Source organism: Onychostruthus taczanowskii, unplaced genomic scaffold (genome assembly GCF_017590055.1).
Source record: "Onychostruthus taczanowskii isolate IOZ18803 unplaced genomic scaffold, ASM1759005v1 scaffold116, whole genome shotgun sequence".
Lineage (NCBI taxonomy): Eukaryota > Metazoa > Chordata > Aves > Passeriformes > Passeridae > Onychostruthus > Onychostruthus taczanowskii.
Genome location: NW_024498294.1, coordinates 1602254 through 1618182, shown reverse-complemented (window position 1 = coordinate 1618182; position 15929 = coordinate 1602254). Strand labels below are relative to the sequence as shown.

Here is a 15929-nt window from a genome sequence, read left to right as displayed (position 1 = left end):
ATAATCTGAGCTGAGCCAGTGAAAACGGGAATAAAATAATTAATAATAACTCTGCAAGGTCACTGTTAAATCACTGGCTTAGAGGAGGGTCTGTGCATAATGCACAAAACATTTATATCCTGTTTGCACTCTACATTTTCTAGAGAGAAAGTGCTTTGTGTTTGTGGATGTAAGTACATCATTTGCACCTAATAGTAGTGGCACCACAAGAGCAGAAGTGGAGCAACCTAATGTGTGTAGATAAATTGTCCTGCTCAAACAGAGATTAAACCCAGTTCAAGTGGTTCATTAAAATTACAGGAACACATGAAGTAATTACACAGTCACTTGGTACTCTGACTTGGTGCACTGACTGCATGCATCAGGTGGTACCTTGAGGTAAAGGTACATAAAAGACATTTTAATAGCTGCAGGAATGCACTACTTGGGCATTTCTCTAGAGCCCTGTAATTCTTGTGTATATAAGAAACCCTTCAACTCATACATTGTGTGTTACAGCTACACACAGAACTGATGTGCTGAATGGAAGCTGAGTGTTTGTTTGGGGAAGATGGTTGTTGCTTCTAGATAATTTAACAGAATCAATGTGAAGTTCTAATTGTTTCAAGCTGGAGCATTTAAAAGACTTAGTACATGTTTACAATGGAGAGTTGCTCTTTACAAATAAACAAGGTGTGGTAGCAGGGTAGCACTGAGCTGGTAGCTGCAATAATAAGAGTGAGAAGGGTTGGAGTTACTCATACTGGAGATTTTTAAATCACAGGTGATGTTTCTGTTGAAAAAAAAAACCCCAACATTGCCTTTTTTATAAACAAACCAAAAAAATATCAAACACCAGAAGTTACACTTCCATTATTCATGGGTTTTTTTTGAAATTTCTAAGAAGCTAATTCATTTTTCTGCCAGTGTACTCATTCTTTAATGTCACATTTATTTATACCTACACCCACACAGAGAGTAAAAAAGCATTGCAGCCTGGGCTCATTTCTGGAGGGAGCTCTGCAATTCAGTTCTCTCCCTTTTCTGAGGTGCTTGATGTTCTCTGTTTATAGCAAAAGCTACAACTGAGGTTTTTTCCTTGGCACTGTTTCCCTGCAGAGTTACTTTAGCTTTTACAGTACACAAATATATATATATATATATTCTAACTTCAGCTTTGAAGTATTCTCAACAGTAGCTTAATAAATAGATCAGTGGAAAATATAGATATAAGTTGGTGAAATGAATATGGAATTGAGCAGAAAGGGCAAACAGCAGAAATAACACCACAGTAAATTTAACAACCCAACTTGAGGCTTCATGAAATTTGAATCCTGAGTGAAATCTGTTACAAGGGCCAAAACTGTTACGTTTCAGTATTGCTGAGACCTGGGCTGGTGACCTGTCCAAGCTGAGCTATGTCAGAAAGAATTTACTGGTCCTGGGATTTCCAGCCTTTGCTTTCCTCTGTCCTGGGGTGAGGATTGCTGTTAGAAGGGAGGAGTTGCATCCTCCTCTCAACCTGGTCTTCAAATGCAGGAGAAATAATGCAACAAGCTGCTGGTTTAGAGGGATGAAGAGGAGATAATTCACTGTTTCTCGTGCATTGTCAGCACGCTCAGTAGCACTGGCTTGATCTGAGGAAGGTTTTCTTTTCTGCCCAGTGGGTAACTGAATGGCTGTAACTAAACTGATGGAACTCTGGTTTTCTTGTGGGCCTTACTTTTCTGTCCATACGATAAATGTGTCTTTGAATTGGAGTATTTGAGGGAATTGCTCTTCTTCTAACATTTACATATTATAAGACAGAGTAGGTCTGCTTTATTAAAACAAACAAAACCCCCCCAAAAAACAATAATACAACACCACCAAACTATGGCACATAAATAATTGTGGTAGAAGGAAAGTGTGGTTTAAGGATAGACCTAAAGTCTAGTTTCATTTAAGGACTTACTAGTTCATTGCCATTAATTGTTCTGTGCAAGTTTGTAATTTGAATTCGGGTATGAATTCACTTGGGTGATCTTTGAGGTCCATTCCCGCCCAAGCCATTTTATGAATCTGTGTTTAAAGTTTGTGGTGAGGGTTGGTTTTATGTTTGTTTGTTTGTTTTGGGTTTTTTTTCCTCTTTTTTTGGTGTTTTTTTTTTTTTAAATCCAGTACTGAAAAAGCCCATTTCTGTCCTGCATTACTGTCTGTTTATTCTGGCAGCTCTATTTTTATCTATTCGTTTTAATGTAAGAAGCCCTCTCTCCTGAAGAATTTATGGTCTGGTATTCTTGAATGTGCTGTGTCAAATATCATTAAGATTTTAAAGCCTCTTAAAGGAAGTGCCTGTAAAGTTATATTAGTTTAGAATCATGATTTTAAAAGTTTAAAAATGTGAGAAAATGGGTTGATAAATTTCGATTGAAAAATGCCATAATCTTTAAAATGAAAAAATGTTTCATTTGGTTTTCATATTTGGAAAATTAAATGAAGTGTATCTAAATCAAGTTTGTATTCAAGTGTTTTTGACACCTGAGTAAGGCCTGGTTTCTCTGTGAGTTAACTTGATAGATTCCAGTTTATTTCTGAAGACAGAATGTTTACTTGGGGAAGAAGGTGGGATTTTGATTTTCTTTTTTAACTCAGAGACAGCAAAGAAGCTGAGGAACATTGCTGTCCCTTGTATAAGTAGTTGGTGTCACCTGGATCCTCTGCTTCGGTCCCTCAGAGCTGCCTCTGGATGCAATACAATTTGTATTGTAGGAGGTACATCCTTTGTTCCCTTCTGGGGCTGTCTTTCTTGAAAATGCTGATTTCTGCTCTTTCCCTTGGATTTGCCTGGTTTGTTTTGCTCCTTAGTTCTGCCAAGGCTTTTTGTAATTGAGGAGATGAACAAGATTGAATAGAAAGATACTGTGGTATCTTTCTGGGTAGTGGTTAAGGAATTCAAAATATTACCAGAACAACAGGTACAATCCTAAAGATGAACCAAGCAACCTCTGCGTGTTTTACACCGTGATGGCATCTGAGCATGTGTTAGCACAGAGAGTGAAAAAGAAAATTTCAATCCAAATTCTTTGTGCAGCATCTTGGAAAAACTCCTGGAGCAGTTACTAGTGAATGGTTTTGTGTTCAGTTTGTTACATGCCTACAGTACAGTCATCTTTGAGTTTTTTGTGTGAAACCCTATCAGTATGTGCAGTTTTAAGCTTTGAAGTATTGTGCTCTTATTTTGCAGGTTGTACCTGATCAATTCTCCTGTGGTAAGAGCAGAAAACCTGAGGTTTAAGGAGGAGGGGGTGAGGGATATCCTGAAGGATGTGTTCCTGCCCTGGTACAACGCCTATCGCTTCCTGGTGCAGAACGTTCAGATCCTGCAGCACAAGGTACAGCTCTGGAGGCTCAGGGCAGGGGACTGTGCTCCTTCAGGGTTCAAGGGAATCACCTTGTAGGGAAATTCAGTTTGGAAGAGAGGGCTGGACTCTGGAGGTCATCTGGTCTTTACTCCCTGGTCTAAGTTAGATCAGGCTGTATATGATACTTGCTCTTAATTTATTTGCTGTTTGTACTATGCTTTGTAAAGTTGTAATCACCTGCATCTTTGTCTTCTTAACCAAAATTAAATAGAAAGGGGGAGAGGAAGGTGAGGGACTGGCAAGAGATGACAGCTCTCATTTCTCAGATTAGAGTGCAGTTGAGTCCCTTTTATTTCACATCTGTGGGATGCTGCTGCTGCATTCAGACTTGTGAAATTGGAGTTCCAGACCTGGTGTTTGTGGGGTCAGGACACACTGAGCAATTATCTGCTGCTCCTCACCCCCTGGGAACACCAGTTAAAGCCACGAGTGCTGGAGGGGATCCTTCTGAGATGTCCCTGCTGAACCTGGCTGGGTTTTCCTGGTGGTGTTTCCAGAGCAGCTGGAGGCAGCAGTTCCCACTGATCCTGCCTTAATGCTGCTGCTTCTTTCTTGCTGTTTCTCTGTGTGGTGTGGCCAGCACAGCCCCTCTCCAGGAGGATCTGTCACCTGGGCTGCAAGTTCCCCTGCACCGAGAGCAGTGCTCAGCACCACACACACTGAGCAGAGCTGCAAATCAGTCAGCAAAGTTATTTGCAGTAGTGGCTGCTGTGACAGTTTCTTGAGCTAACTCATTTACAGGAACTTTAATTATGAATCTGCATTAAAATGCTTAACTTGGGAATACTCAGTCCTGAATACATTAGCCACAGCAAGGAGATTGTCTTCTGTAACATGACAGTAATTTTAAAAAAAGTTATATTTAAATGCAACTTAGAAAAAAGATTCAGAAATGGAATGGGAAGAAAGGCAAATCACAAAAGCAATAATGCTTTAGACTTGTAGATTACATTTGAAGTCTGCTAAAAATGCTAGATGAGTGACAGCAGTTTCTACACTTTCAGTGTGAAAGCAAGATTAAAATTTCTTTCTTATAGTAATTTTTCATTAAAATTGAAGACCTGATGTGTATTTTGTATAATTTTTATTGAAACCAATTTAATCTTTCAGCTGAAATTAATGACAGCAGGTTTAGTGCAGACTTTTATGAGAGAGTGGGAGCTAAATGAAAAGTCCAAACCTTGTGCTACAAGTGCAGTTGCAGTGGCAGCCTGGTCACTGTGGAGAGCTGTCATTTGAATCAATAAAGGCAGCTGAATTCAGAAATCAGTACAGTAAACAGCTGACTTAAACAATTGAGTTTATCTGTTTTAGCAACCTCTTTGGGAAAGAAAGTTTGCTAACTCCAGATCCTAATATCCAGCATGTCTTATTTTTAGGATCCCTAGACAGCATTCATCAGACAAACTTAGGTGTTACCCCCAAAATACACTTGTTTATCCTGGGTGACCTTTGAATTGTCTAAAGTGAACTTTATAGCTTTTTGCTGTGATTCCATTAAATCTTGCAGTGTCAGCTCAGTTGGGGATGGAAGACCCCAGTGGAAAATCCAGGTGCTTGAGGAGATAGGTTTGGTAATTCAGTAGATGGATTTTTTCCTTTCTGAATAGTGAAATCCTTCCTGTGCACCATATTAGGCAAAAGAATGTGCTATTGGATGTGATATAGCTTAAATTAGATTTCATGCACAGGTTTAAGCAACTTCTTCATTGTGTTCTGCTTCCTGCAAGAGTACAAGTAAAATCCCAGTGTCCTGGATCAGGTATAATAATGATTTAATGCTTATTGTAATTCTCCCTTTAATTGTAGTTGGTTAATGACTGTTGACCTCACACTGGGATTGTTCCTCTTCTGCATTTCTTTCCTATGAATCTTCTTTGTACTGTGAAAGTGGATCTGTGGTGTCTGGGTTTAATAATCCAAACAGATTTTTTCATGGCTTTTAAAACCAGCTATTAAATACTGTTTGTAAATTAAAAAAAAACACACCAAAACCTGTTTTCAGCCTGTTGTAAGAACGTGGAAAAGACTCAGACAGGGTCTTGCTTGCAAGGCCCTGCAGAACCAGCAAAGTGTTGCCATTTCTCAGATGGCTGCAAACATCAGTGCTCTGGAAAGCAGCAGAAACGCACTGTGTGCATGTTGGATGCTAAAAATTCCACCTGCTTTTTCAGGTTGCTTCATTCATCTGTGTTTCAATGTGTTGAGATTGTCCCATGTTCTTTAAGTAATGGTCTTGTTTCTAGGCCTGCTCTTCAAATAGAATCCATCTGCACAGTGAATTCCTTAGAAATGCCTCAGACCCTCCTGGATGAAGGAGCTGTGTAAATTCCAGGATCCTAGCCTGTGTCTGGAGGCTGGGGAAGGGATTGTTGCTGCTTTTTATCTGCTTTAACAGGCCTAAATCACCAGCCTCCTTTGCAGTTAAAGGTGGTGGAGAGGTAGCAGTGAGACAGGTTTTCCACAGCTCCTTCTCTTACATACCTGTGTCTGGAATTTAATGTTTGCTGCTGGGAAACCAGTGCAACTCATGGAAGATGCCAAAATAGTGGTAGCTGACAGGTAATTGGATGCAGAGGTTTGATTGTATACCCTGATGACTTGGAAATCTGCTTTGTGTTTTGATGATAGGATGAGGGAAGAGAATTCCTTTACAATGAGAACACAGTTAAGGAGAGCAATAACATCATGGATAAATGGATTCTTTCTTTCACCCAGTCCCTCATCCAGTTCTTCAAAGCTGAAATGGCAGGTATGCATTTTTGCTCAGGGGGTCTGGGGGTGTTTCATGTTTGATTGCAGAACTTGCCTTTCCATACAAAAATTCCCAAATTCTGTGAGGGACTTTGATAAAAGGAAGGAAATCTTTAACCAGCTACCATAATCCATGGAATGCTTCTTTCATGGGTGTTAAGTCAGATTTTCTATGCTTGTTCATGAGATTTCAAAAAGTGATGAGGCTTTTTTTGTCAGAGCTAATCCTGTGAGCTTGGTGATGGAGCTTGTTGCTGTAACAACGTCTGCAGTGCTTGGAGCAATTAATAATATTATAATAGTCACTGAAAGACAGCAGTGAAAAGGAAGCCAAATAGAATTTGGAGAAGCTGTAAAAAAAAGGGATAAAATGGGCAGTGCTCAAGTCAGCTAAATAAAATAATTTTGGTGGATACATGAGCACTGGCAATAAATTTTTCCCTGGTATAGTTCCATGGAGAGGGATTTTTTGGAATCGTGCTGTGGGAGTGTGTGCAGCAGAGTGGATGGTATTAGGATAGCTGTAAGAAGATACTGTCCAGGTTTTTCTCCTGCATGATGTCTTTTTCATCATCCCATACCTCTTGATACTCGGATTACATTGGGACACTTAATTGCAAAGAAGAGATGCTGCAAGAACCCCCTGAAGTAGTTCATAAACTTGCAGATGGGATTTGAAGAGGCTTTGGTGCATTTGAGGGCACTGGAAGCCCAGATATTGGAAAGAAGGTGGCTTTGGCCATTGTCACTCCTGTTCATGAATAAACAAATAACCCCTCTCCATGCCTGTGATCTTAAGTTGCCCCCAGAAGAATTTTCAGCAGCCTTGGGCTTGGGAAGGAAGGTGTTAAGTGGGATAACAGGTAGTCAGTTCAGCAGGACACAGGACAGTCCTGCACTGCACTCATCTCTTCCTTTCCCCTCCTGACTGGTGTGATGGTCACTGTCACCAAGAGCAGGGAGTTTATCTGGCTGTGACAGGTGAACCAGGTCACTTGGCACCAGCAGGATTCACTGAGCTCATCTAAGAACATTTCATTAAAGGAAGAAGGAATCCTCAAGCTACCCAACCTAGCAATATGATAAAAGCTGTCTCTCATTGGTGAAAATGTGGCTTCTTCCTGCAACTTGTTGTCCTTGAAATTTGATGGTGGTTTGTGTTGAGTTTCATGTGTTGCCAAGCAGAAATAAGTAGAGCCTATGCAAGTTTATGTGCTGCTTGTGAAGAGGAAAATACTCTGAAGGACAGCAGAAAATTCATTTGTGAGTTTGTGAACCTCGGATCTTGGATTAGTGCATGGTTTAAACAGAAATATTTGTAGGAAGGTGAATATGGGGGTAGAAACTTGAATTATCTGCTCTGGACTTCTGAGAGGAAGATGAAGCTGATGTGTCAGTGACCATCTTTATAAAATAAGAAGATCCTTCCAAGCAGGAGAAGAGAGTTCCTGTTGGAAAATGACAATGCAAAGACTTCCAAGGCAGTAGTGTTGGTAGGAAATACTGTTGTCCCGTGTTAGATGAAGATAACATCATGTGCTCATCAAATGAGTGGCAGTCTCATGTGGAAGGGATTAATAAACAGAATTTTTCAATTTATTTTTCTGCATAAACTCTGGATTCAGTCAGGCAGATCTTAATGAGATGAAGTGAATTTGTGTACTGTGACATGATACTCTAATCTCTTTTACAAACCTATTTTGGGATTTTTTTTGAAAATATTTTCTAGTTTGTATCACTTCAAGTAGAAAAAATGTTAGGAAGGGACAAGGGAAGATTATAATGGTGCCTGATGCTGTCAAATACTCGATAAAGGAGATAAATAAAAATATAAATTCCTGCAGCTGGAGGTCATGGGGTGTAAGAACACACAGGTTTGAAACTGGCAGTGCTGAGGAGACCCCAGTGACCAGGGAAATGCTGTAGCTGGCTCTGCTTCTTCCATTTCATCCAGTGTCTTTTAGTGGAGCTGAATTTTACACCCAGCTCCCGCCTCTGGAAAAATGTTTCCATTAAGCCCAAGTTATGGTAATTCTGCCCCGGTTTCTGCTGGCGCTTGGAGAGGTGGCAGTGTCAGCCCAGGTGGGGTCACTGTGGGATTGACCTCACCTGCATGGGCTGAGGGGCAGGGAAGGGGCTCAGCCTCTGCTCCCTCCCACTCTGGGGTGCTTGAGAGAGCCTGGAAAAACTCCAGAGAGGGGGAAGAGCTCTCTGCTGGTCCTGCATGGGAAGAGTTTTGCCTTCCAGGAGTGGGTGCAGCTGGAGAAGAGAAAACCCAGCCCCATTCCCAATATTGCTGGAAAATGGCACAAGTTACATTGTGTAGAAACCTGATGTGTTTCAGGGGTGTTAAAATTCTGTGTTGAAAATCAATAAGCCTTATTAGGCTTTAATTTTCTATTAAAGTTCCCAATACAAGCACTTATTTTAGTAAAACATCTTTTCTCCTAATGACTGAAATGAAGTGTGTAGTGTCTCCATGTACATCCATGGCTTTTTCCTGAGTCACAAAAAAGCAGATTTCACAATTTGGTCACAGCTGTTGAGAACAGAAATGCATTTTTCCAGGCTAATACTGTATTTGTTGTTAAAGATACATTGTCCCTGAAGGGTGGGATTTTTGATTATTTAAAATTTTGTTTATAACAGGTCTCCTAACAGAATAATGCATAGCTAGAGGAAAGGTTAGGACTTTCTAGAAATACAAATTCCCCTATAAATAATGTCTTCCCCACCATGGTGTGAATCTTCTGGGCATTTCCTTTTTAGGTTTAAATCCCCATTCTTTGCCTTTAAAAACACTTCTGCTCTACAAAAAACAGTGAAAAGTGTGGTGGAGCTTTTAAAGCCAAGATCCATTTTACTCAGTAGCTGCTTGATTAATGAAACTGCTTCAGAATGGAGCTCAAGAAGCTCTTGGCTTTTAGGGAAGTTAAATACAAGTTTTTGCTTAGCAAACTGAGTCCTGTGTAAGGTCTGTCCCCCTTATCCCCCAGTTTTCTCAGGAACAGCTAAAATTTGTTTCCCTGTTGCATAGTGATGTTGGGAATGACCTTGGTGCTGGCAGCTTTCCATGATTTCACTTACACAGAACTTGAAAATACAGCTCTGTTTATCTCTTACCTCATCAGCCTCGCTGCTACTTCGCATTTTAGCTTACCCTGTTACTTAGAAAAATAGTGAAAAACTGTAATTAATTCAGGGAGACTTGGTTGAAGTAGGTGTCTCATTTTAAATCTGCTGAGCAAAAGGAGGAAGCGTTGGCAGTAATTAAGAAAATTTCATTTTCTGGTTCTGCAGTAATTTCTGTTCAAGTTGCAGTGCCTTGGCTGTGTTTGCAGCATGTGCAAATGGAGGATTTGCCCAATCCCGTGCCATTAATAGTCTCTTATCCACTATCCTCTTTACCAGTCAGATAAAAGCATAAGGCTCCCATAATGTCTGTTTGTGTGGGATTAGGGAAGCAGTTTGGGAGGGGGAATGTGTTTGTTTTGAGCATGAGAGCGAGGCTGTGCATATTCAAAATACAGCTGTAAAATGATCAATATTTGGTCACTTTTTGAAGCTTTCTGCTGTGTTTTAACACCAGGGCTGTAAAGGATGATGTGGTTTCTAAGTGAGGAGTTTGCAGAGGGCAGATTTGACCTGCAGGACCCATTTTCCCTTGCAGCTTACAGGCTGTACACGGTGGTGCCCCGGCTGGTGAAGTTTGTGGATGTTCTGACCAACTGGTACGTCAGAATGAACCGCAGGAGGCTCAAGGTAGGGATCAGCTGCTGCACTCCTGCCCTGGCAACAAAGTCCTGGCAGTCCCTGGCAATGGCATTCATGGCAGCTCCACACAACATCTTGGCTTTAAATGCTGCCACTTTCTGCCTGAGAGTGGCACAAAAATTAACTGTTCTCTCTCCAAGCAGAGGCTTGGTGGGAAAAACCAACAAAATGCCCAGTAATTCTGCTGCACTTGCTGAGTGGAATCGACCAAAGTTAATACAGTTTGAAAAACAAGTGTATTGTATTATGGTAAACTTTTGAAGCCTATTGAAGAGCATTTCCTGATCCTAAAATGGCTCTTTTTCCTGGTGAATTCTTCATTTAGGGCGAGAATGGGACTGAGGACTGCATTATGGCCTTGGAAACTTTGTTTAGTGTCTTATTCTCCATGTGCAGACTTATGGTAAGGGAATTACACCCCACCCTCAATAACACTTTAAAGCAGTTAATACAAAATCATCTTTGTGTAGCACAGTCCATTTTCCATCTTTCCCTTTGAACTGCTTATCTGGCCCATGGTAGTAAACAGAAGGCCTGTATCACGTTATTGATAAGGACACTATAATTTCTTCCCTGATGCTTAAAAATAACATTTAAATATCAGGCAGGAGGTAAATAAGTAGTCTGAATTCCATTATTTATTTCAGTCTGCATTTTGAATAACATCCCAGTTGCAGACACTGTGTAAGGATTGTTTTTGCTGAACTGCCCTTATGTAATTCATGGTATTACTGATTCATGATGTCCAAGCAATAAAGGAAAGCTGGTGATTGAATGCAACATTACAGGCACCATATACTCCATTTATCACTGAGCTGATGTACCAGAATCTGAAAACACTCATTGATCCAGCCTCGGTCCAGGAGAAGAACACTGAGAGCATTCACTACCTCATGCTCCCCCAAGTCAGGTAAGAGGCAGCTCTTAAGGGCAAAATTGGGGTTTGGTTGTTTATTGGGGGATTTTTGTTCCTTTTTTTTTTTTTTTTTTTTTAATTTCGCTTGTGTTTAAAACTGCATAACAAGAAACCAAGCTGCTTTAATAATATAAATATTCCTTTTTCTCTGAAAAAATTTAGGATGCTAGTGAACATGTTCTTTTCTGTGAGCACAGAATGTTTATATTTCGATTAAGATCTGATCAATTTTAGTCTCTTTGCTGTAGGAGAACATTTCCCTTGCAGTACACTTCACACTCCACCCTCAATTTTAGCTGAGAATTTTCCCTCCATATTTAGGCAGTAGATTTGTGTTAGCTTAAAAGACTGGGGATAGGAAGGAAAGCAGTTAGGAGGAATGCATGTTCCCAATTCATAATATTTTCTTGTGGTGGGCAGGAATATCCTTTTTTCCTCCTCAAACTGTGTGTTGGCTCAAAGCTGTAGTGCCTAACTGTGAAAGGCCCTGAAGGATCAGACAGATCACTGGTGTTGCAGTGGATTTAGTTCCAGCAGCACTGTCTGTTCTGGGTATCTGAAAATAAGAGAAAAAACTTCCCTTCAGTGTTGCAGCTCAGTGTGAAAACCCTCAAGGACAGGAGACCTGACCTTGATACTTTACAGTTTAAAAATTTAAGCCTTCTCTAATGGTGTATCTTTTTATGGCTGCTGCATGCTTTGAGGAGGGTGTATGGTCTTTGTGAGAGCTTTAATAGTGAGAGTTACTGCAACAGGGAGCTGGAGATTGACATAATGATGGTGCTGATTTTCTGTTCCTTGGGCAAGTGCTGTGAAGAATATGTAATCAAGGAATGCCACCCTCATCAGGGAGCTGCCAGGATTAGGTTTGGGCTCCTGTGGAAGGGAGTCAGGGAAGGATGGGGGGAGCTGTTTGCAGGGGCTCAGTTCAGGCATGGGCGTAGCACGAGCATTTAAAAGTGGCTTAGTCACTCTTCCCTGCAGTTAATGCTGACTTGCTGCTGCATCATGCAAATGTGGGATATATTTGAGGCTTGCAGCACTTTTCTCTGTATTGCATTTTGTTTGGGTTTTGGTCTGTTACTAGTTTGTGGAATTTATTGGATCCCCTGTGTATCAGTTGTTCCTTTGTTCCAGAGAAAAAAGCCTTTTCAAATCCAGAGTATTGTTGGAGTTTCACCTGGAGTTGCAAAGCACATCACTGCATTTACTTCGAAAGTTTTCTGACACAGCATAAGGACAATATTGTCTATTAATAGGAAGAGAGATTTTTGGATGCAGTTAGAGAAAATAACTCTCTCAGTATGGGGAAATAACTCTCTTTTCTCTTGGATGCAGTTAGAGAAAATAACTCTCTCAGTATGGGGAGTGCAGATAGAGCTGAAGGACTTGGTCACTTTCACAGCTGAGCTTGACTCAACACCTGTGTTAAGACCCCACTGAGGTCATGCTTGGTTGCTCAGTGTCTGAACAGATGGGTTGCATTAAATTTTGTGGATTTGCATTCAGTCTTTGAAAAATACTCTCATGTTGTGGCTCTGCAATCTTGTTCAGTGGTACTGAAACAGTGCCACATAGTCCTGTATGAAGCTTTCTGGGAACAAAATATTCCATTTTGTAATTTCCACGTTTCCAAGTTGTTGGAGGATCATCCTCAGGGACTGGCTTTTGGAAGAACAAAAGCTCAAAAGAGGTAGAACCAACTCAAAGCCTTAATGTTGCAATGGGCATATTTTAGTTGTAAGTTTTGCTTCACCAGCTCTGTTTTTCTGGCCAGTCCTTACAGGAGTTGTGCTTTTCATCCCAGTACTTCTGCTCCTTAGATTACAGCAAGTATCTGTGTTCATTTAATTTTATTCATATATGTCTTTTTAACCAATACCTCTGCTCTTGCTTTGATACCTGAGTGATTTTAAAGGAGCTGCCCAATTAGTGCATCTACTCAACAAATCAGGAGAAACACATTTTCAGAACATTTCACTGCTTGTACATTTGAAACAGGAGGTAAATGTCAATTGCCATCAAAAAAAAAAAAAGGGCAAAAATTCAATCCCAATCTTCTCTCCACCCCACCCCTCAAAAAAAGCCCCAAAAGGCAAAAAAACCCCCAACCCTGCCTAGCCTCAAAATGGAAGGGTGTTAAAAATTTTGAGCCCAGAAAGATGTTAAAACTCTAAAACATGAAGCTCAAATATCTGCAGTTTCTGGAAAAGAGAATAAATTGAGATCCAGTGAATTGTTGTTACAGGGAATTCATTGTTGCTATAAGTACCCTATTTATAATATCTTTCTGCATCTTCTTATGATATTAATGTAAATTGTATTTTTTATTGGCTATTACTAGAATAGGTTGTATGACTCAATCCTCTGCACCTTGTGAGAGGTGCTAACAAAAGAGATAAAAATAGCTCTGCTATTTGTTTTCAGCAAGTTATTTCCTCCTCATCTTCTCCACAAAGAGAGAGGAAAAGCCTGTTTGTTCATTTTTCAAATTGCCCCAACCAGGGCATAATTGAGCCTGTTGCAGGAAATGTCAGAGAAGGGGGTAAAATGTTTTCCATCTGCTCAAAGAGATGTGATGAAAATGCAGCAATTATAATGTTTCTTTTCTAATCTAGGGAGGATCTCATCGACAAAAAAATTGAAAGTGCCGTTTCTTGTTTGCAGTCTGTGATTGAGCTGGGGCGAGTGATCAGAGACAGAAAAACCATCCCAGTCAAGGTTAGAACTCCTCACATCTCTTGTCATGCCTTGGGAATGTGTAACAGCTTTGTAACTTTGGGATGAACCTGGGGAAACTGAATAGTTAAGTTTCTGTTTTGGTTTTTTTTCCCCAGTACCCTTTGAAAGAAGTAGTAGTTATCCACCAGGATCCAGAGGCTCTGGAAAACATCAGGTCTTTAGAGAAGTATGTACTCGAGGTAAGAACATCATGTTTAAGGAGATTGTGTCTGTTGGTTCCCTGAACAACCTCCCCTGTTGACCACATTAACAAGTCACAGGTGAAATGAATTTCCAGGAGAGCTGTAATGAAAGGGGTGTCAGTGGGTCATGTGCCAAAGGCAGTTTAGTGTCGAGAAATCCTACAAACTGACCACACTGGACAGAGAGGCTGTTAGAATCTGACCTGTTTGCATTCCCTAAAGCCATGAAATCCGTCTTCAAGGATCAGTGGCACCAAATTCTTGTTCTGTTCCCACTGAGCACTGGCAATGCAGGATCTGGGGGGTTTTCCCTTGTGCTGAAATGGTGTGTCCATTTCTGTGCCTGTTCATTATCCTGTGCCTGTTCTTGGCAGCTTAAGGATCCCTTCTTCCCTTCAGTAAAGCATCTGTAGCAGCACATTTGCTCATGTGCCTAAAATATGCCATCCTGTTGTAGTTGAAGTTGCCATTGTCAAGGTCAGCTGCTTTACCTTGACAAAGAGAACAAAAATGTGCATCTTCCCAAAGACGATCAGCTCCGTCTTGCTGAGGGCAGCCATGTCAGTCAGGGAATTCAGCAAATGAAGCACAGGAGGGACTGTGAAACTTGTGTTACATATAATTCCAGCAATTTAACCTTTCCCAAGCCTAATTACACATCTATGAAAATATCTAAAAATTCTGCTGGGGGAATGAGCACTGACTCAGGAAGTCACAGCTCAGTGCACAGGACCTCTACATCAATGCTGTATCTGCTTGCTTTTAGTTACTGTGGGAGTTAAATGCCTAAGAATTATTCACTAGAGGAATTTTAATTAAAAAAATAGTAATTGATTTGCAAGTGGGACTGTAAAGCTTTTCTGTCATGTTAACTAATTGATTATTGCTCTTAGACTTGGCAGTTATGATCCCTTGCTTCAGAATTGCTGTTATTATTAATTATAATAATTTCAATATCTGAGTCTCTTCAACAGAAGAATTCTGTGAAATTTGGGCTAATGTCTGTCCCATTTTCTGGATCTGAAAAATGGATTTTAAATTCTAGAGAATCCAGTTTTAAGGAAGATGAGATTTGCTTCCTCACATTACTTCCAAAAGAGTAGTTGCTAGAATTTATTGTCAGTTTCTACAGCTAATGAAAGGTAACAAAAGAAGCTAACAATTTTTAAATTATTACATAATTGGATTGTACATTAGTATGTTTTGATTTGTAGTCCTTTGCTACTGCAGACAAAAGTGTCTCTTCTGGAGAGATGAGTTAAAACAAACTCAGATGCCTTTGTGGAAGCACAAAGTACTGTCTATTGTCCTGGTTTTATTATGTGTCTTAAAATTCAACAAGCTGCTGCTGGAGCTTAGTGTGTGTTTTATTGTACTGCATGGCAATCAATCCTGTTGTTTACTGGATGGTGCAGAGCTAAAGAGGTCAGTGATTACAGGCAGGCTGGGCAGCATTGCTTGGGCTGCATTTGCAGCTTTGTTCATCAACCTCCTGCCTATTCAGAGCTTTAGAACCTTCAGTGATTGCCAGGAGTAAATTTGCAGATGCCAGAGGTAATGGGTAAGGAGAATTACACCATTTAATTTCGTGTAGTTGCTGACAAAAGAATGGGAAAAATATACTTGTCAATTCCTCAGAAATTTCATTCATCGCTTTTGCAGAAGGAGCTGTTCTCTTTGATCTGCAGTGCTCCTCTCTCATCTTCAGAACACAGCAAGTCATTTAAATAAATGGATTTTAATATTAGAACTTGCCAGATTATAGAGTTGTCATGCAAAAATAGCCAAGCTCACGAAATGAAATAAACCCAGAAGCTTTTAGCAACTGGACACAGTTGCATTTTATTCATTTCTATTTGAGGCCTTTTACAAGCCTGGGTCAGGACTTTTCTTCCCAGCTGCTTCCAGGGAAAGATTTTCTTTGTGTAAATTTGACTCTGTGCACAGTCAGAATCTTGTTTCCATCCAACCTTTGTATTTCCTCCAACCCCCAGCCCTGTGCAGGGCTGCTGTAAAACAGAAAATTGATTTCTCCATCAAACCCAGGACCGAGCTTGTGACAGGGCTGAATTATCTGACAGGAGCTGTGGCTGGGGGGCCCAGCAGTTTTTCATTTCTTACACTGTTACATAATGAGTACTTATTTTCCTTTTTAGGCTGCCTGCTTAGAGAGCCCAG

The 15929-nt window shown here is 40.4% G+C and overlaps 1 protein-coding gene across 4 annotated transcripts in view; it reads left to right on the top strand.

Annotated features, from left to right (window-relative positions):
• IARS1 (isoleucyl-tRNA synthetase 1) overlaps positions 1–15929 on the top strand; it is a 92111-nt gene that overhangs the window by 57397 nt on the left and 18785 nt on the right. For all 4 annotated transcript variants that reach the window (XM_041427552.1, XM_041427549.1, XM_041427551.1 and 1 more), the window contains exons 20-26: positions 3206–3353; positions 6015–6135; positions 9808–9899; positions 10237–10314; positions 10700–10821; positions 13446–13548; positions 13665–13748. In XM_041427552.1, coding sequence (XP_041283486.1) covers positions 3206–3353; positions 6015–6135; positions 9808–9899; positions 10237–10314; positions 10700–10821; positions 13446–13548; positions 13665–13748 — 748 coding nt within the window. The remainder of the gene's footprint in view (positions 1–3205; positions 3354–6014; positions 6136–9807; positions 9900–10236; positions 10315–10699; positions 10822–13445; positions 13549–13664; positions 13749–15929) is intronic.